This window comes from Staurois parvus, unplaced genomic scaffold, assembly GCF_062004578.1.
Source record: "Staurois parvus isolate SC_StPar_1 unplaced genomic scaffold, SC_StPar_1.0 ptg000154l, whole genome shotgun sequence".
Lineage (NCBI taxonomy): Eukaryota > Metazoa > Chordata > Amphibia > Anura > Ranidae > Staurois > Staurois parvus.
Window position 1 is genome coordinate 19,374,793 of NW_028317950.1, and position 22,708 is coordinate 19,397,500.

General features: G+C 43.6%; 1 protein-coding gene across 3 annotated transcripts in view; it reads right to left on the bottom strand.

The window, feature by feature from the left end:
- The window catches only part of ELK1 (ETS transcription factor ELK1), a 45,246-nt gene extending 23,033 nt beyond the window's left edge, over positions 1-22,213 (bottom strand). Inside the window, exons 1-3 of one of the 3 annotated variants that reach the window (XM_089675169.1) lie at positions 21,823-22,213; positions 6,125-6,333; positions 1,006-1,437 (exon numbers count right to left, since the gene is read on the bottom strand). In XM_089675169.1, coding sequence (XP_089531295.1) covers positions 1,006-1,437; positions 6,125-6,331 — 639 coding nt within the window. In that variant the 5' untranslated portion in view covers positions 6,332-6,333; positions 21,823-22,213. Of the gene's footprint in view, positions 1-1,005; positions 1,438-6,124; positions 6,416-21,524 lie in introns of those variants that run through there. The other 2 variants (XM_089675170.1, XM_089675168.1) reach the window with 2 other exon arrangements.
- Positions 22,214-22,708: the final 495 nt, after the last annotated feature.

Here is a 22,708-nt window from a genome sequence, read left to right on the forward strand (position 1 = left end):
GGGCACTCTAATGGGGACACCTGATGTAACGGGACACTTTGATGGGAACCTGATATAAAGGGAGACTCTGATGAAGACTCCTGATATAAAGGAGGACTCTGATAGGACCATCTGATATAAAGAGCACAGTTTCTTTTTAATCCCCCTAATCTAAAACAGCCTAATTTTAGTGTTTCACTGGTGTTGTGACACTGTGTGAATGACTGTCAGTGACTTGCTAAGTGTTGACATTATACTCCCTGACTTTTTTTTTAATGCACCCCCAGATCAGATCTGGCCCTGGCTTTAAACCTGCTCAGTAGATGATAGTCACAAATGATGCTTGAATTGGGACATATATGGTTGCAATTGAGCTATATTTGCCAGAAAACATTGTTCCCAGGGTGGTACAATGTGAAGGGCTACACCAAAATCCACAGATGCGAATGCATGGATTTGCTGACCTTGATATAATAAAGGCTGTCCACCCAATTGGATTTTGCCAATATATTTAAGCTAGCTGAAGAAGAGGGCCCTGCCATGTTACTGTAGAGGTATTTTGAATTAAAGCTGCTCATTTAGAGAACATGGCTATAACTTGCATCCTACCACCTTGTACTTCTGCTTACCCTTCTAGCTAATTCTCTTCAGTGCCAATTTTAAGGCCATGTAACTAAGTGTGTTCCTTGCTTTTAGCACCAACCTCTCTCTAAGCCTTATGAACTCCCACTCGCACAAACTTAAGGACGATACCCATTAAAAACTGGAAAACAAAAACAAAAAAAGGCTTTGGGTTGCAGTTCAGCCCAGTTACACTGTGAGAAGACTGAATTAAATCTAGATGCAAGGTATTCTAAAAAAATCAAACTATAGGCAACCTTGGTGTCCTTTCCACCTTCGGCACCCTGGCAATGTTTCCTGATTTGATTTGACTTGCTGCTTGGAGTTGTGCTTTAACTGTAACACCCCTTTAAATATGGAAGTAGTAGAGTAATAAGAATATGTGACATAATATGGAGACATTACATGTAGCTGAAGTTCTTTGCTGCTGTGGATGTTGACTTCCAAGGAAAGATCGGCGTCACTCTGATCCATGGACTCATACTGTGGAATGTCAGTGCTCTGACTCCTGACCTCCTGCAGGGGAGGAGCTTCAGCTGGAGGCAAAGCTTCCAATTTGCTAGTCCTGGGATGTGTGGTGGGTGGGGCCTGCAGAGATTGGATAGTGAAGGTGGAATACAGGCCGGATCGCATGTACTCATTGCGGCTGGTCTTGGGGCTACTCCTCGCCATCTTAGGGATGTACGGGGAGCTGTCTCCAGGCTTGAGCGATTGGACCAGTTCATTCACAGACTCCCTACTTTTTCCATCATCCTTAGAGGCCTCTCCACTGCAGGGATCCGGATAACACACGAACTTGTACACAAACTTTTGCCCACTGACTTTCTTGATAATGTTCTGAAGAATAAACAAAACAGTTAAAGACCAATGTCAGTAGTTGTTGACTGAAGCAGTCAAAGGCCTTTACAAAAGTAGGGCTCTTTCAATATTAGAAATAACAAAGTTACACATTTTGTTGCTCAGTCAGTTCTTTATTTGTAATGTTTTAGACCTACATTCCGCATAATATTTATATTTTCTGCATTGTTGGCAAGCAGAAGTAAATGCCAGCTTTCTTGGAGACTCAAGTGAAGATATCGGCCAACTAGGAATTCTTATTCCAGTGAATGGCCACATCATTCTCATCATACTTCCAAAAATGAGACATAATAATGACAATTAAACTGCAAAAGCCAGCTACAAAAGAATTATACCTGTATAATTGTTGGTGGAGAGGCTCAAAATACTAAAATCAAATCCCAACAATGGAATCTCTGAAAGGTATATTCAGCCAGAAGGTGATAACCCACCAGTTTTCACTTCAGACCTAAATATCAGTTTTGGGTGGGAATCACAGTGGATTTGTGTATTCAAATGTCAGTACAGTGAACTGGGACTGATAAAAACATCTTAAAAATAAAAAACAGTTTTTGTTAAAGCCCATCTCTAGGATATTAGCAACTTCCCCTACCACACCGTCCTTCCACCACTAAATAACTGCTGATATAAAAAAAAAACCTAAAAACCTAAAAAAAATCTAAATGCCCATTTTACTTGCCTGAAGCCATGGTCATGTTTACTTCTGGGGTCCTTTTTTGGGTGTCCACATCACTGCACGCATGATGTGGACAACTCCTATTGGTGGAGACAACACTTCCAGCGGCCAGGTCCTCTCTCAAAGGCTCCAGAGGCAGGAGAACTCATGGGGGTGGTGAGGGGACCAGTGCCCAAGATGATAACAAGACAGGAAAAATTTCTGTTCCCCAGGGCAGGAAGTTAACTTGGCTCATAGAGGAAAATGTAACTTTGATCCATAATATTGCAGTATGGCTTAGGAAGAGATGTTGCAATCAAGACTGAGGAGTAAGTTTACCTACACTTTTCAACCACTTGCCGTCCGCCCAAAGCCTATAAACGGCGAATGGGAAGCAGCACCAATGCGGGTGTTCAGGCGACACACAAATCACAGGTCTCCCGGGTGCGTGTTCTGTGAGCTGCGCAGCAGTCTCTGATGCAGACTGACGTACAGGTACAATTAACCCGCATTGGCGCTGTTTCCCATCTGTCATTTATAGGCTGTGGGCAGATGGGAAGCAGCGCCAATGTGGATTAACGTACCTTTACATGAGCCTGCATTGGAGACTCCTGAACAGCTCACAGAGTGCCCACCCAGGAGCCCTGTGATCGGTGTGTTGCCCGGACACAGCAGATCATATTACCACTGTGTCTCGGTGATCACATGGTCTTGTACCATGTGATTGCTTGATTCAATCACAACAATCACATAGTAAACATAGTAAACAATGCAAACTGAAAGTAAGCATCAGTTCTCTCTGCTCTCACTGTGAGAGTAGACAGAGTAGAGAGAACTGTTGCTGCAGCCTGTGAGTGTACAGCAGCCTGTCACAGTACATGCACACTCACAGACTGCAGTGCCAGACTGCCCCAGTGTCCCCGATCACTACCCCAGTGTAGCAACAATAAACAGGGCAGCCAGTCCCTGTCACCTGTCCCAGTGTTCACATGTTATACCACCATACACCATACCAACGTCCTGATCACTGCCATACCTCTTACCTAATCAAGGCCATACATCATACCAGCATCCTAATCACAGCTATACCCCATACCAGCATCCTGATCACCACCATACATCATACCTTGCATCCTGATCACCATCATACCCTATATCAGTGCCCTGATCACCATCATACCCCATACCAGTGTCCTGACCACTGTCATACCCCATACCAGTGTTCTAATCACAGCCATACACCATATCAGCACACTGATCACCACCATACTCAATACCAGTGCCCCGACCACCGCCATTCCCTATACCAGCACCCTGATCACCGCCATACATCATACCAGTGACCTGATCACCGCCATACACCATACCAGTGCCCTGATCACTGCCATATGCCATACTAGCGTCCTAATCACCACCATACCCCATACCAGCATCCTGATCAATTTTCAAATATATATAAAGTAGGGAAAATTATTATTTGATCCCTTGCAGATTTTGTAAGTTTGCCCTCTTACAAAGAAGGGTCTATAATTTTTATCATAGGTATATTTTAAATGATAGAGACCAAAAATCCAGAAAAAAACTGATTATACAAATAGTATTAATTGAGTTGCAGTTCAGTGAGTAAAATAAATATTTGATACCCTACCAACCAAAAATAATTCTGGCTCTCACAGACTGGCTATGTGCTCATGTGGTACACAGATTAGTCCTGTCAATTTAAGAATGTGCTCCTAACGACAACTCGTTATGTGTATAAAAGATTTGTCCACAGAATCTCTTTCTTCCATTCAAACCTCACCACCATGGGAAAAGTGCTGCCAAAGGAAATCAGGGACAAGATTGTAGACCTGCACAAGGCTGGAATGGGCTTCTTCAGTCAATTGTTGGAGTGATTGTTTGCAAATGGAAGACATACAAAATAACCATCAATCACCCTCTGTCTGGAGCTCCATGCAAGGTACAGGCCAACTTTGACGCATTGAGGGGCCAATGGATGGGGCCATGGGGTATTGTAAAATCTTGGATGAGAGCCTTCTTCCCTCACACTGAACACTGAAGATGGGTCATGGATGGGTCTTCCAGCATGACAATGACCAAAAACATACCGCCAAGGCAACAAAGGAGTGGCTCAAAAGAAGCACATTCAGGTCATGAAGTGGCCTAGCCAGTCTCCATTAGGGTCTGGAGACTGGCTAGGCCACTCCATGACCTGAATGTGCTTCTTTTGAGCCTATTGAAAATTTATGGAGGGAGTTGAAGCTTCAAGTTGCCAAGCAACAGCCAAGAAACCTTAAGGATTTAGAGAAGATCTGTAAAGAAGAGTGGACCAAAATCCCTTCTGAGATGTGTGCAAACCTCATAACCAACTACAAGAAATGTCTTACCTCTGTGCTTGCCAACAAGGGTTCTCCACCAAGTACTAAGTCATGTTTTGCTTGGGGATCAAATACTTATTTTATTCACTGAACTGCAACTCAATTTATAACATCTGTATCATGTGTTTTTTTTCTGGATTTTTGGTTGATTTTCTGTCTTTTTCATTTAAAATACACCTATGATAAAAAATTATAGACCCTTCATTTCTTTGTAAATCGGCAAACTTACAAATTTTGCAGGGGATTACATATTTTCCTCACTGTACATTAGTTTGTAGACTTTTTACCAAAAAATGGAGAGAATCTAGAATGTGTGTCTCATTATGAGTAAATTGGCCTTTCATTTTGATCCATGACTTGGATCCTGGAGTCAGGAGGATTTGTAGAGCATTGGGTAGGATGAAATCTCCAGCACTGGGTGGATGCTTTGATGGTAACTAGCACCTGCTGATTGTGCAGGTATATTCAGGCCATTTGGTATGGAAGCTGAGTAGTGTTAAGGGCTCCATCCTCCCAAGGAGATTGTTGTGCTGCCAGGTAGCAGCAAGTACACAGACACACTAGGGGTGTATTCTTGTCTGTACTAACCAGACTGACACTTGTGAATGCAGTAGGTACAGCTGCTGTAGGAGCAGCATGTGGACACAGTTGTGTTTGGGTCTAAGAGGCTGCATTCTTTCTTTCTTTTTTTTTTGAGAGGCTGCATTAGAATATGTTGAAAGCCAGTGTAGCCCCAGCTGGGCTGCTTCATAGCAAGGAGGCTGTATTTCTTACTTTAACTACTGTATGGTGTTGTACCCCCTGTGGAAAAATCCTGCTGTGAGCAATGTTTTCCAATATATAAACATTTGGCAAGTGACTGTTTCCTTAAAGCAAAGCTCTGAGGAAATAGAAAATTATCCTTTGCAGTGAGACTGAGCCCGTACTGCAAGGGTTGATCTCTAAATTATGTCTATAGAAACAATACAAGGAGATTTACTTACCTGATCTTCTGCTCTTCCCCGCATCTAGACCAATCGTTGCTGTATCTGCACCCCCTCCACTGCGCCGGTCTAGGGTCCTGATGTCATTAAGATGACAACAGGGTCTACATCCCTGCACTGGTCATGACCAGTGCAGGGAAACAAAGAGAAAATCTACCACTGTATCATGGGGGAGTGCCATTTGCCAGGAGAATGGAGGATCAGGTAAGTGAAACTGTTTCTTCTCTACCGTAGACAAAACGAGTTATTAACCTTTGCAGTACGGGCATAGCCTCACTGCAAGGGATAATTGTTCTGGTTGTCCGGACTTGGGCTTTAAAGCTCTACCCTTGATGCCTAATCTTCACAACATGTATGGACCTATTTCTGTCTGAGTAATGGAAAAGGAAATGAAAAGAAAACCTCTCCAGCATTGACACATACAGCAAGAGTCCACATTCCATCCAAAACGAATTTAGCTTTAAAGTGTATGTAAATATACCATCTGCTAAATATACCATTAAATATAGTTTTTTATATCTGTTCCATAAGTGCAAAAAAAAGTACTGATTTTGCCGGAAATCTTGTGAGATGATAACTTCCTGTGCTCTATACATTCTATTTAAATAAGTTGACCAGTTTCCATCATTTCTACATATGCTGTACCTTACCTTATCATAGTAGTATCTCAAAGCTCGGCTTAGCTTGTCGTAGTTCATGTTGGTCTTGTTTTTCCGCAGGCCCCAGAGTCGCGCCACCTCCTCCGCATCCAAGAGTTTGAACTCGCCATCATTGGAGGTCCAGGAGATGAGGTGTCGGTGGCTCTGCTCCTCCAGCAGCTGCAGGAGAAACTGCCAGAGCGTGCCGGAAGGGTCCATCTCTACAAGAGAGGAGACCATTAGTCCAAAAGGAACACATAGGACAGGGTGGAGGGAGGGAAACGCCAGAGTGACAATAGACATAAGAGGAGTCAGATGCAATGAAACATGAAAATGGGATGGAATAAAAGTGCACCTGTAGTACCAAAGGGAATGATATGCTCTAACAGAGAAGAAGGCAAGCAGTGCTATTTTTTTATACATGTTTTAGGGCCTCATGCACAAAGACGTATGCAGACACTTTATATGCCTAACGTAAAATTCCTGGCGCCCAGAGGGTCACAGTTCAGGTGCGTACAGCGTGCAATGGAAGCTGTAACTGTGTAAATGTTGATGCTTTTGCGCATTGGTGTTTACCCGCACATGTGTATACAATGAATTTTCAAAATGTGAAATGCATGTTGATATAGAGTTCAATGGTAACACATCCAAAGAACAATGCACTTAAAACACATGACACAGATAAGAACCAGTCTTAAATGCCCATGGGCCAAATGTGGCTTGTGGAGCCGCCTGATGTGCCCCGGACACTGGCAACCCATACAGCCTCATTTGGGTGCATGCCGGCTGGTGTCATACACAAGCTGCTCTTCCCTTTTCTTCCTAACACAGGAGAGAGGAGCCTTTGGCTGAGTGGATTACATCTAGTGGCATCCATACATGGAGTTCTGATGGTGGAGTCTTACAGTTGTGTGATAACCTTGACATCATTCTGGGAGCATGTGAATGCATTTTGTGCCATTTTATCTTTGCTTAATAAAGAAGTTATTGCAGTAGTTGGGCATGCGCTTCTCTGATCTGTTTTTGTATAGACTGTCCACAGTCCTTGTTTTGGCAATTCAAGGGAGGGCTGCAAAGACCCTGATATAGTCAAGGCTGCAACACTGGTTTGGAAATTTTATGGCTGGTCACACCTAAGTGCGAGAGTGGGATAAATGGTGATCTGGTTAATGAAAAAATAGATTGTGGTGATTGTTATTAAACAGTGGGCAAACATCCAATGATGATTGGTCCCACAGAAAATGATAATCCTGACAGTTGTGTAGAAAATGTGTAGCAGAATACATTTTGGCATAAAGAAAAAAGATTATTTATTTGTAAAATTTTATACCAGCAATGAAGAAAAACACGTTTTTTTTTTCATTTTTAGTCTTTTTTAATTTATTTAGCAAACAATAAAAAACCAAGTGGTGATTAAGTATGGAAGATGTCAGTAAGTGCACAGGAAAAAGGGAGAATAGGCTGCTAGGAGCACCCTCTGTATCCTCAACAATATAATAAGTATAGAAAAGGTGCAGCGCTAATAATATGAAACAGTACGCTGAACGTCCAAAGTTATATGTAAATGTAAATGATAAACAAAAATTTAATATGGGTACAGTTTTGCCTGAAGGCACAATTGTAATTCAAAGGGCAACAGCGCTGAAAGCTGAAAATTGGCCTGGGCAGGAAGGGGGTAAAAGTGCCTGGTATTGAAGTGGTTAAAATCTTCATTAGGCTATTCAAAATAAAAAATTTGAAATATTGCACCTTTTTTCTTTTATTGTGGCCCATGACTGGTTACCATATCATTTAAAGTGGAGATCTAGGCTCCCCCCAAAAAATGAAGTCAGCAGCTACAAATACTGTAGCTGCTGACTTTTAATATAAGCTCACTTACCTGTCCAGGGATCCAGTGATGTCCTCGCTCGAGCCGATTCTTCAATCATCTTTGGGCGCAGGTGCTGGCATCTTTAATAAGGAAAACCGGTTTCATATTGCCACGCTACATCTGACCGGAAGTGGGAGAGGGTATCTGTCAAAACCAGGTACCCACTCCTCCCAAAAAGCACCAAAGGTTGCAGTGGAGGGGTGGGGGGAGGATGTAGGCAAGCAGAACTTTCCCTTTTGTGTCAATTTTGCTTTACCCCTGGTTCACATCTGTGCGGGTGGTGCTGCTGAGGGACCCGCACAAATACCTGCGGCTGCACCACCCATACAGAGGAATGCGGGACTTGCAGGCTGGTGCCATTAATTCTACCTGCACTCTGCCTGCACTGGAAATCGCAAACATACTGGAAACCTTGGTTCCCGTGCGGGCTGCGATATCCCAAGTAGTGCAGGGACTTCCTCCCTGCCTGTCCCGGGGCACGGGAGTCTATTCAAATAAATGGGCTCTCGTGCCCACGCAAATCGCGGCCCGCATGGTCGCACATATGTAAACCAGGGGTTAAGTGAAGTGTGTGTAGGTAGGTGCAGTCCACTTTCTCCATTGAAGGTGGGGCTCAACCACAGTGGCATTGCAGAGGGAGATCAAGTCACGAGGAACATACTGTAGTTCCTCTATGGTTTTCCTGGGTCAATCAGATGCTGTCCCCCCAGGCGATTCTGGCAACCATCTTAGGTGTGGCAGAGTCTATTAATGATCCTAGCTCCTGGGTTTGTTGTACATTCTAGCAGGTGGGCAGTATAGAAACAGGTCACCTGTCTGTTAGAGACAGTATTAGCGGTAGTGAAAGGTTCCAGACGAGGAGGGAAAGCTTGGGGATCCGTCACTCTCCCGGAAACCTCCCCACTAGGGCTCAGACCACCCAGGCCTCCTTCCGCCACTTGAGACAGATGCTGTCAACTCGGCTGAGACCTGCTCCGCTACACGCTGTTGTCATCCATGAGTCTTTCCTGGTTTGAACGTACCTTACTTCCAGCAGGCTTGTTTTGAACTGTTATACTTTGAATTCTATACAAGTTTTTCAACTGCATCTGGACTGAGAGTGCACCACACTGTACCCACCCAGACCCACTCTTCAAAAGATTGAGCAACCCTGGGTTAGAGCCTCTATAACAGGGGTCTCCAAACTGGCTGTGGCCCTTTGCTTGCTTTTATCCAGCCTTTAGGGCACTTTTCCTTCCACTGATACAAAACACTATTCCTTCCATTGACACCAACGATGCGATGCTATTCTTCCCACTGACACCAACCATGGGACACTATTCCACTGGCACCAATGATGGGGCACTTTTCTTTTCACTGATACGAAGCACTATTCCTTCTATTGCCAACAACGATGCAACGCTATTCTTCCCACTGACACCAATGATGGGACGCTATTCCTCCCACTGACACCAATGATGGAGCACTATTCCTCCCACTGACACCAACGATGGGCCGCTATTCTTCTCACTGACACCAACAATTGGATGCTATTCCTCCCACTGGCACCAATGATGGAGTAATGTTCCTCCCACTACCCTGATGACAGGGCACTGTTCCTCCCACTGACCCCAATGATGTGGCACTGTTCCTCCCACTGACCCCATCGACGGGGCACTGTTCCTACCACTGACATCAGCGACGGGGCACTGTTCCTCCCACTGATACCAGACATGGGGAACTAATTACCCCACTGTCACCAAAGATGGGGCACTGTTCCTCCCACTGACACCAGCGACCGGGCACTGTTCCTCCCACTGATACCAGCGAAGGGGCACTGTTCCTCCCACTGATATCAGACATGGGGAACTAATTACCCCACTGGCACCAACGATGGGGCACTGTTCCTCCCACTGACTACCAAGCCTAGGGTATTGTTTAATCTCACTGATGCCAGGGCATTTTCTACTACCACTGCCCACAATCTTGCCCCCCCCTAAAATTTGAAGGGCAGTAAACTGGCCCTTTGTTTCAAATGTTTAGAGACCCCTGCTCTATAAGATTATTTTAATAACAAATGACATGTGAGCCAGTCATACCTAATTCTCTAAGACCTAGTACCATCCTGTTAACATGCAAGTAACATGGTGGACTAAAACAGGTCAAAATCATTTTACTTCTGGAAGATGCTATAACCTTTCATGCCAGAGGTAAAAAAAAACGTGGGGCGAGGTTAGACTTTGTGGTTCCTTAATTAAGAACTAAGTATCAGAAAAAGCAACATAATATTCAGTGTCTAATGTTACAGAAAACTCAGAAACTGTGAAAACACTACAGGAGGTTGTCAGAGATTGGGAACAAGAGACTGCTACAGATCACTGCCATTAAATCTCCTTTACAAACCAATACTCCTTATAGCCCCCTTCATAACTACTGACGCTCTATTGGATATACTTCTATTACACAAAGTTAGAGGAAAAAATGTGAAGATAGCAAAGGGAATGGACAGCACAGAAAAAGTAAAAAAAATTAAATATATCAAATCATATATTAGCAGAAACCAATTTTTTAGGTCACTTTCTTTCCCCGAAGTAATCACCTAGGCTGGAAAAACACTAACTGCTGCCTGATAGGGCCCAGGGGCCAGCAGTAAGTACTGTGAACCCATGTCCATTCCAAGTCGCAGGTTGGGCACCTGGGAATTTACCTATGAGTACTAATAATCGACACCAAACCTTTCCATAACATACATTTTTTAAAGGTGACCTATATAAAATAGGTAGAGCACGGTGTTATAGAAGGCAGAGCCCAATTGCAGTAGAGCATTGGCTTAAAGCTGAACAAACAGATAAATACACAGATGAAAAAAATAAAGACATAAAAAAATATATACGCATACAGAAGGGAGTTGTATTACCAGCCAAAGTATTTATAATTCTGCTTTCCAGTCCTGAGGTTTACACAACTATGCCACACAGCACAACCCACCTGTCTGGTCAGAGAGAAGACCTGATTTTTCTCGGTTGCAGTTTGGTGATTCTGATTGGACAGTGAAAGATGAAGCAGCCTACTGATGAGCTCATCCTCTCTACTCTCCCCTCCTATCGGCATGGTCCTTGTTAGCATATGAGCACTGCAACACAACTGATTGGCTCCTTGTGGCATTTTGAGTTAATACTGCAACCTTGGGTGGCACAGTGGCTAAATGGTTAGCACTTCCCCCTGATGTACTAGGCGCAGGGGTGGCCAACCTGCGGCTCTCCAGCTGCTGCAGGACTACAAGTTCCATCATGCCTCTGTAAGTCAGTAACTTCCCATCTTTGCAATACCTCATGGAAAATGTAGTTTCACAACAGCTGGAGAGCCACAGGTTAGCCACCCCTGGAATTGGTTCAAATCCCAACCATAGCACCACCTCCCTGGAGTTTGCATGTTCTCCCTGTGCCTGCGTGGGTTTCCTCCAGGTACTCCAGTTTCCTCCCACACTCCAAAGACATGCTGGTAGGTTAATTGGATCCTGTCTAAATTGGTCCTAGTATGTGTATGAATGTAAATTAGGGACCTTAGATTGTACACCCCTTGAGGGTTTGGGAATGATGTGAATGTACAATATCTATGTAAATTTACAGCGCTATATAAGTACCTGTAATAAATTAACTTTATGTGTTTTTTTACAATTTGGCATGTTTAGTATTCCATATTTTCAATACAAATTTTAAATTCTATCTCTCAAAGAGTTCAACAGGCTGCCAGCAGTGGGGCTCCATGGTGCGCTTGTACTGACAACTCATGGGGCCCTCGGGCAATAGGGGATCATGGGGCCCCTGTGTCCTTGCCCAAACACAAAAAAGCCTATGAAAAAGGTACCAGGGGCATCTCATGGGGCCCCCTACTGACCCCGGGCCCTCGGGCAGTGCCCGAGTTTCCAAATGGTCAGTCCACCCCTGCTTCCACCTGCACCTACATACCGGAGCCTCATGATGCGGGGTAAACACCCAGTATGCATGGGGGTTTATCCTAATAGGAGCAGTAATCCACGATCACTGCAGGAAGCGGAGTCTTCCATATGTAATCAGTAAACATGGCTTTTCTGTATACAAATGGAAATGCAAACTATATTGACCCCTTGGCGCTGGCACCTCCCGGCCCGTTAAGGGAGTTATGATGCCAGGAGGTGGGCACGGGGATTAGGGTCATGTGACTGCTGTGATTGGCTGTCACATGATTGGAAATCTCCCAATTGCAAGTAGTGATCAGGACTTTTGCATGAGGCGCTGGTAAATGTGCTCTCGCCACATCCTTTGTTTACACTGGGTATGCAAATATGCGGTCCCTCAGCACCAAGGCCCAGCCACCGAGAGGCTGCATATTTGCGTGCGCTCAGCGTGAACAGGTTAAACAGACACATAGGGGAAGATTTACTAAAATTGGTGCACACAGATCCTGGCTCAGAACTGCATAGTAACCAATCAGCTTGCAGGTTTCATTGTCAAAGCTTATTTAAACAAGCTGAATTCAGAAGCTGATTGGTTACTATGCTATGCACAGCTGCACCAGATTTTCTGTGCACCAATTTTAGTAAATCTCCTTCAAAGTATCCAAAAACATTTTTCACGCACATTGATAAGATTATTCACATAAATATTGAAAAAGTTTAAAAAGTTATCAAATTCCCCTGAAGAACCTATAGTGCATTTTTACCTTTTTAAGTAAGGCCCCTTTCACACAGGCGGACCGATCAGTTCCTCCTGTCGGTTTTTTAGCTGGACCCGATTGGACCTTCCAATATTTTCTATGGCCAGTCGTATGTAAACGGACCACCTGTCTGTTTTTAGTGGATAGGATCAGATTGGATGTAGACGGGTATAAACAGGCAAAAGTCCGTTTACATCAGAGGGTTAATGGAGGGTACAATCAAGAACACCCAAAAAAAACGTCACAGCCCATTGTCCTCCATGGGCGGTTGGAATTAAATGGACCACCTGTCTGTTTTTAGTGGTTAGGATCAGATCGGATGTAGATGGTTATAAACAGACACAATCCATTTACATCAGGAGGATAATGGAGCGTACGATCGAAACCACATAAAAAAACGTACACAGCCCGTTGTCCTCCATGGGCGGACAGATGTAAACAGACTGCCTGTCCGTTTACACCCGACTACATCCATTTCAATCTACCAAAAACAACAGATGGGGATCCGTTCCCCATCTGTCTAGCGAATCAGATCCAATGGCAGTCGGGTGTAAAGGGACAGGCAGTCCATTTACATCCGACCGCCCATGGAGGACAACGAGCTGTGTCTGCTTTTTTATGTGGTCTCAATCGAACCCTCCATTATCCTCCTGATATAAACGGACTTATGCCTGTCTATACCCGTCTACATCTGATCTGATCTTATCCGCTAAAAACAGACAGCTGGTCCATTTGCATCCAAGCGCCCATGGAGGAAACCGGGCTGTGTCCGTTTTTTTAGGTAGTCTCGATCATACCCTCCATTATCCTCCTGATATAAACGGACTTATGCCTGTTTATACCCGTCTACATCTGATCTTATCCGCTAAAAACAGACAGGTGGTCCGTTTGCATTCGACTGCCCATGGAGGACACTGGGCTGTGTCCGTTTTTTTAGGTGGTCTCGATCATACCCTCCATTATTCTCTTGATGATGAGACCACATAAAAAAGCAGACACAGCCCGTTGTCCTCCATGGGCGGTCGGATGTAAATGGACTGCCTGTCCCTTTACACCCGACTGCCATTGGATCTGATTCGCTAGACAGATGGGGAACGGATCCCCATCTGTTGTTTTTGGTAGATTGAAATGGATGTAGTCGGGTGTAAACGGACAGGCAGTCTGTTTACATCTGACCGCCCATGGAGGACACTGGGCTGTGTCCGTTTTTTTAGGTGGTCTCGATCATACCCTCCATTATTCTCTTGATGTAAACGGATTTATGTCTGTTTATACCCATCTACATCCGATGTGATCCTATCCACTGAAAACAGACAGGTGGTCCGTTTGCATCCGATTGCCCATGGAAGACAATGGGCTGTGTCCATTTTTTAGGTGGTCTCGATCATACCGTCCATTATTCTCTTGATGTAAACGGACTTATGTCTGTTTATACCCTTCTACATCCGATGTGATCCTATCCACTAAAAACAGACAGGTGGTCCGTTTACATCCGACTGCCCATAGAGGACAGGAAGCTGTGTCTGTGTTTTCTCTGCATAAGTGTAATGTACACAGACCAGCCATCCTCGTGCTCAGCAGAGATCAGTGGACAGATTCCCTGCTGAGCAAGTGGTATCTTTGCAGAGTCCACCACATGTGGAAACTACTGCAGAGTCCTGTTTAAAACTGAATTCCAGGTATGTTTTTTTCTCCAGTGTAGACCAATGTAAATATGCATGTTCCATACCTGGCTGGTCCCTGTGGAAGCGGAAAAGCATTAGAACACTGTAGCAGCCACCACTACTACAATGGTGCTCATTTTTTTTCCAGGTTCCCTGCTGCGCAACTGCCTAGCTGTATAATGAACACAGGGGGCATTCACTCAAGGTTGCCATTCAGAGAATGCCTTCCTTTTTTCTCAATAGATGCAAAGTGTTCTCTGAATGGACGAGGTGGAGAGGTGGGCTGTGGATCTGTACCGAGCCGGCAACCTCCTGTATTCCCTATGCAGCAGGACAGCTGCTCAGCAAGGGACACAAAAGATCCCACTTCCATAGGGATCATACAGGTATGGAATATGCACAATTACATTGGCCTCAAGCTTGGCAATGTAACTATGCAAACGAAAAAAAAATGGAATTCAGCTTTTAGAGCAGAGGCACCTCTGCTACTGCTGCTATTAGCCAAAAAAGCCTCCTCTGTGTGCCTCTCTGGTTTAGTTTAATTTCATTTGCCATACATTCATTGTGTTAATTTACCTACAAACTGCCATCCCGGTGTCCAATAAGAATGTCAGTAAGGGCATTCTTATTAGAGAAATGAGAGCAGCAGGAAGAGCTTATCCAAGGAAATTGGGAAATATTGGGCACATAGGATGCACAGAGGGGCACAGGGGGCCATCTTGTGGTGTTTGGCCAAACCAGCTGGCTGGTTTTTAAAATATGCAGACTTTGTGTTCTCCTGAAACTCCAGCTGTTAACTCACTTTTGTTTGGAGACCTTAAAAATGTGTTTTTGGGAAGAATCCTATTTTTCAGTATGTTTCACATCATGCCTTGTATTCCATTTCAAACTGTTTTTTTATTAATGTGAATCTGTTGCAGTTTCTCGCCTGGAGATCCTGCCAGTAACCATGCATCCTGTTGCAGACTGACAACACAGCCCAACAATTAGTAACAACGTTGTCAGCCTGCCATGCGATCTTCTTCATTTGTCCAGAATTAATAAGCAGACTAGTGGCCAACTGAAGAAGTGCACCTGGCAGACGGACAACACTGCTGCTAATTGGAAGGCAGTGTTTTAGCTTTTTTTTTTTTTAGCAAGAGGTGCTGTTATTGGCAGGATCTCCAGGTACATAACTTTGCCAGGCTTTAAAAAAAAAACAATTTGCTAAAGAAAACTTTATATTTGGCTTGGTTCCATACTGAAAAATAGACGTATATACCTACTGTACACTTTAATATTATATTACTAAAACTAATTTGACAGCACCTATGCATTTCATGGCATTTTACAAGTTGGAGAAATTACAGAATGAATGTACAAAGGTTAATATAATGTAAGAACAAAACAAAAAGTGGGCAGGCCCTATTTGGAAGAGCTTGCAATCTAAAGAGGAAAAAGAAACTCTGAGGGCTCTAAGAGCTCCTTCACATGTGCATTGCTCTCTGAAGAGTGATCTGTATTTGGATCATTTTTCAGAAAGCATTTGACAGGCACTGTATTGGATCCTTGGATTGGATCCTTGGCTCCACTGTATTGGATTGCCCTTGGATCCTGCACTATTGCAGAGCTGCCCTATTAACTTGAAGGGGTCACGATCTGTCGAAATCAACAGGGGGTATAATTTCGTCTATGGCTACGAAGCAAAGCATCCCAGCCGATGCGCACGGCCGATGACAAATCTGACTATCGGCCCCGTTGTTGGTACCATGTGACCTGCTGTGACCAATCACAGCAGGTCACATGACAGTTGTATACAATGGATGGCTTCATTCATGCCATCCATTGTATACTAGTGTCTAGCTGTGAATGGTCACAGCGATCACATGCACATGTCATGTGATTAGCTGTGGCCAAATCGCAGCTAAGCACAAAAAAAAAAAAAAAAAAAAAAAAAACCCTGAATGAATCGATGTCATTCAGGTAAATGCTTGCTTATAGCAAAGTAATTCTTTGCTATAAGCAAATTGTGTAAAAAAAAATACTGATCACTTCCCCAAAGTAGTACTATGTTACTATGGAAAATAATATGAAAAAAAATCTTAAAAAAAGAAAAAACATTTTAATAAAAAAAAAAAAATAAAAAAAAAAATATATATATATATTTTTTTTCATACTGTCACCAGTCCGTGTCCCTGATCACTGCCATGCCAGTTATATGATGACGCTGTACTGCACTGGTGACAATATGTAAAAAAAAAAAATAGTGAAACTAATTTTTTAAATTTTTTAATTTTCCGAAAAATTATGACAAAAAAATACAACTTCAAAAAACTCGCCATGCCTCTTATGAAGTACGTCGGACTGTCTACTCTGCAAAAAGGGGTCATTTGGGGGATATCTGTACTATTCTGACATTCTTGGACCTCAAGAAATTAGATTGGCTGTCAGTACTTCAGGATTGATCAATATTCAGATCTATACCATAGTTTGTGAACTCTATAACTTTCCTACAAGCTAAAAAACACATCCTAATTTGGGTTATTTTCACCAAAGACATGTAGCAGAATACATCTCGGCCTAAATTTATGAAGAACAATTATTTATTTGCAAACTTTTATAACAGAAACAAAGAAAAACTTTTTTTTTTCAAAATGTTTGGTCTTTTTTTGTTAATTTAGCAAAAAATAAAAACCCCAGTGGTGATTAAATACCACCAAAAGAAAGCTCTAGTTGTGTGAAGAAAATGATAAAATTTTAGTTTGGGTACAATGTTGTATGACCGCGCAATTGTCATTCAAAGTGTGAGAGCGCTGAAACCTGAAAATTGGCCTGGGCAGGAAGGTGTAAAATTGCCCGGTATTGAATTGGTTAACATAGTAACGTTCTATACTCAAGAGACTGTACGCTGCACCTCAGCTGCCCAGGTAGGGTATAGATGTCAACAATTATTTTGAATGGACTCAGCTGCCTGTCTGCAAGGTCCCATACAGTGTATTTACTTTAGAAAGCAGCCACAGCCTGAGTAGAATGTAATCTGCCAGCATGCTGCAGAGAAGGATCCTTGCTGCCAGTCTGAGAGCAGCAGTATCTCTGCAGAGGTCCAAACACACCGCCTGCTGAGACAGACCTATAGCTCTGCAATCAGCAAAGGTTGTGCTCCCTGCTGATTGGAAAGCTCCAGCTCTGACTGAGCAGGGGGACTGTTGGACCACTGCAGAGAGACCACTGTTTACACACAGAGATTAGGATCCTTCTCTGCAGCATGGTGGCATGGGACATGCTTTTCTACTCAGGCTGTGGTTGCTTTCTGAAAAAACAAAACTATAAGACTTTGCACACCGTTTGCTTTAACCTATTGGCGCCAGCCGAACGCAAATGTGCGGCCTCCCGGCATTTGGGCCTAGCGCTGAGTGGCCGCAGATTTGCATTCTATTAAAAAATAACATATGTCCTGAGCAGGGGCGGACTGACCATTTGGAAACTCGGGCACTGCCCGAGGGCCCGGGGTCAGTATGGGGCCCCATGAGATGCCCCTGGTACCTTTTTCATAGGCTTTTTTGAGTTTGGGCAAGGACACAGGGGCCCCACGATCCCCTATTGCCCGGGGGCCCCATGAGTTGTCAGTCCGCCCCTGGTCCTGAGAGCGCTCCCAGCACACATTTCCGGTACTCACGGAAAGGTCCCGATCTCCTCTTTCGATCAGGACCTTTCCCGATCATGTGACCGCCGTGACAGCGAATCACGGCGGTCACATAACCCTAAAACCCCGCCCCATCTCCCGGCTTCTGGAACCCTTAAAGGGCCAGGAGGCGCTGGCTCTAGGCGTTAAAGTACCTGGAATTTATGTAGCTGATTTAAACTGAACGTTGGGTTTTAGACTTTATCTCACTCAGTTGTTATACAAATTATCATTATTTCTAAATGATTACTTTTTAAATTAATATCAAATCAGGTAATTCACTAACAGCTGTTTCACACTCACATGGGGAGTGTGGTGACCTCTGAAGAGTAATGCACATTTGAATCACTTTTCAGAGGGCATTTGACAGGTGGCAAGAATGTGTTATAGTGCCCCCATGATGCCACACTTCCACGTTACCATCATGTGCATTGCATGGCCCCATTGCACTCAATAGGTGTGTTTGACAAGCAGTGTCGGTTGTCAAAATCTGCACTCCAAGGTAAAAATGCAGAGGCCGCAACATGTGAACAGCCCCATCTGGCTGTTGTTCTACAGTTCAGGTGGGTAGCCAGTAAGTTGTAAAACCGTCCCCCAACCACCCATCTGAAAGCGATCTTACCAAAATATTACATGGATTTGTGATCATTATTTCTTTTCATGAAAGGATTTAACCTTTACAAGCTTACATTTCTCATGAGTCGTTAATTGATCATCACTGAAAATGGCTTCATTTTCACTCTCATCAATGTTCAACTTCTAGAAAGTCATGTCAGCCAGAAGTCAGTGACATTTTTTTAGAGCGAAAAGCTGCAAAAACGAGTTTTACATACAAAATGCTACAAAACGATTAACATGTGCGGTAAGTGCGACTTGCAAGAACATAACAACGTAATAATAATTGTAAAATCATTTTATATGACAAAATAAATAAAAATACAGCATGCTTTATACATTAGTTAACAACCTTGACATTAGGATACAAAGGTCATTTCCCCTGGAGTTTGGTTACTTCTAATGCACAAAGCGAATAGTTGATGGCATGATAAAAGTGGCCAAGGGGGATGTGTGACTGGCACCGGGCGAGCCCCCTCTCTGTATAGGCATGGAGCAAATTCCCATTTATATAAACAATTCAGTGTGTTGGCATACATCCATTTACCAACAAGGCATTTGCTCCAGGCCTGTGCAACGACCTAAGTGCTAAACCGTTTTAATAAAAGGGCATTTGCTAAAGGCCTATGCAACGACCTAAGCAATGAACCATTTTAATAAAAGGGGTATTTTCTCTAGGCCTCTGCAAAGAGCTAAACACTAAATAAAAGGGCATTTGCTCCAGGCCTATGCGAAGACATGAACACTGAACCGTTCTAATAAAAGTGCATTTGCTCCAGGCCTATGCAAAGACATAAAACACTGAACCATTCTAATAAAAGGGCATTTGCTCCAGGCGTATGCAAAGACATGAACACTGAACCGTTCTAATAAAAGGGCATTTGCTCCAGGCCTCTCCAAAGACAAACTCTGAACTGTTTTGAATAAAAGGGCATTTTTTTCCAGGCCTTTGCAAAGACATAATCAATGAACCAATCAAATAAAAAGGCATTTTCTCTCGGCCTGTGTAAGGACCTAAACGCTAAATAAAAGGGCATTTTCTCCAGGCCTCTGCAAAGACATAAACTCTGAACTGTTTTAATAAAAGGGCATTTTTTCCCAAGCCTTTGCAAAGACATAATCACTTAACCAATGAAATAAAAAGGCATTTCTCCTGGCCTGTGTAAGGACCTAAACGCTAAATAAAAGGGCATTTACTCCAGGCCTTTGCAATAACATAAACACTGAACCATTCTAATAAAAGGACATTTGCTCCAGGCCTCTGCAAAGACATAAACTCTGAACTGTTTTAATAAAAGGACATTTTTTTGAGGCCTTTGCAAAGACATAATCACTGAACCATTCAAATAAAAAGGCATTTTCTCCAAGCCTGGACCTAAACGCTAAATAAAAGGGCATTTGCTCCAGGACATAAAGACATAAACTCTGAACTGTTTGAATAAAAGGGCATTTTTTCCAGGCCGTTGCAAAGACACAAACACTGAACCAATGAAATAAAAAGACATTTTCTCCCGGCCTGTGCAAATACCTAAACGCTAAATAAAAGGGCATTTTCTCCAGGCCTGGACCTAAATGCTAAATAAAAGGGCATTTGCTCCAGGCCTGGACCTAAATGCTAAATAAAAGGGCATTTGCTCCAGGCCTGGACCTAAACGCTAAATAAAAGGGCATTTGCTCCAGACCTCTGCAAAGGCATGAACACTGAACCGTTCTAATAAAAGGGCATTTGCTCCAGGCCTCTGCAAAGACATAAACACTGAACCATTCTAATAAAAGGGCATTTGCTCCAGGCCTCTGCAAAGACATAAACACTGAACCGTTCGAATAAAAGGGCATTTGCTCCAGGCCTCTGCAAAGACATAAACTCTGAACCTTTCTAATAAAAGGGCATTTGCTCCAGGCCTCTGCAAAGACATAAACACTGAACCGTTCTAATAAAAGGGCATTTGCTCCAGGCCTCTGCAAAGGCATAAACACTGAACCGTTCTAATAAAAGGGCATTTGCTCCAGGCCTCTGCAAAGGCATAAAGACTGAACCGTTCTAATAAAGGGGCATTTGCTCCAGGCCTCTGCAAAGACATAAACAGTGAACTGTTTGAATAAAAGGGCATTTGCTCCAGGCCTCTGCAAAGGCATAAAGACTGAACCGTTCTAATAAAAGGGCATTTGCTCCAGGCCTCTCCAAAGGCATAAACACTGAACAGTTCTAATAAAAGGGCATTTGCTCCAGGCCTCTGCAAAGACATAAACACTGAACCGTTCGAATAAAAGGGCATTTGCTCCAGGATTCTGCAAAGACATAAACACTGAACCTTTCTAATAAAAGGGCATTTGCTCCAGGCCTCTGCAAAGACATAAACACTGAACCGTTCTAATAAAAGGGCATTTGCTCCAGGCCTCTGCAAAGGCATAAAGACTGAACCGTTCTAATAAAGGGGCATTTGCTCCAGGCCTCTGCAAAGACATAAACAGTGAACTGTTTGAATAAAAGGGCATTTGCTCCAGGCCTCTGCAAAGGCATAAACAGTGAACTGTTTGAATAAAAGAGCATTTGTTCCAGGCCTCTGCAAAGGCATAAGGACTGAACCGTTCTAATAAAAGGGCATTTGCTCCAGGCCTCTCCAAAGGCATAAACACTGAACAGTTCTAATAAAAGGGCATTTGCTCCAGGCCTCTGCAAAGACATAAACACTGAACCGTTTGAATAAAAGGGCATTTTCTCCCGGTCCGCTCATAGAGAAGGCTCTCCCAGGACCAGATGACACATCCCTACCCCCTTCCATCCTCTCATCCAAAACTACGGGTGCACTTTACAGATGGAAAGAGAGAGAAAACAGCTTGAAAGAAAAGGTGGAAGAGTAGAGGGAAGACGATGAAGGCTGCTCGGCGGCGATATTGACGGCAAAGCGGTACACATGATGGTCTCACCTGTCTGTCACCGCGCTCCATGCTTTTCCCCCGTCAGCGCACAGCTCTTTCCCCCACCGCTCTATGCTCTTGCTCGCTCTCCCCCGCACTCATGTTGTTTAACAAGTAGATGGTGTTGAGCAGAAGCAGACGGACACTGCATGACAGAGCAGGCAGAGTGGGAGGAACAAGGAGGGCAGAGGATAAAGCAAAGCAAATGAATTGACAGCACGACATGCTTGGCACCTCCGTCACCTTGCCAAGAAGCCCCACGTTTTTTTTTTGGTTGTTTTTGTTTTGGCACGGCTGAGCCTCCTACCTGTCTCAGGCTCCTCTACAAGTCTGGGCCACTCTGCTCCTGCAAGGTCTTTGAGTCACATTCAGTGCCTGCAACCCCGAGGGCACGGAGGAAACAGCCTGAAACATGGTCCAAAGCCTGGAGGAAGGAGAAGAGGAGATGAGGGTTTAATGCTGGCCTATTTTCTTTTCCGCCACTGCTCTATTTTGCTTCCTCCCTCCCTCTCCTCTCCATCTCTGTTATGCACAGCCCCTCCGCCTTTTCCTTGTTTTTTTTTTTTTTTTTGCTCTCCTGTCTGCCCCCCTCTCTCTCTCTCTCTCTCTCTCCCCTTCACCCAGCAGACACAGAAGAGAATCCTTGTTTTACGTCAGAGGAAAGGAGAAAGCAATGTGGAAGGCAGGAGAAGGGAGGCGACGAGGGAGGGGAGAGAGGAGACAGAGCCCTGCGCTTTCAGGAAGCTGGAACGTGGGGCTGGATTGTACACACCTGCAGCAGCTGGATTGACAGAGGCTCAGCCTCCAGGCTACAGCCACACACTAGCGTGCCCACGCACGCTTCAATCCGATTGTTCGACGGGACTGGATCAAATCAATCAAGAGTTATTTTACAGGCGTTTTTTTTTTTTGCAGATTAAAACAATGGTTGTAAAATCAAATAAATAAGGGTTTTAAAGCATGTGGCTCACACATTTTTTTTTCTTCTTTTATTATTATTATTAAAAATCAATCAAGAATTATTTTACAGGGTTTTTTTTTTGCAGATTAAAAAAAAGGTTGGAAAATCAAATAAATAAGGGTTTTAAAGCATGTGGCTCTCACGTTTTTTTTTCTTTTTTTTATTATTATTATTATTAATAATAATCAATCAAGAATAATTTTACAGGGTTTCTTTTTTGCAGATTAAAACA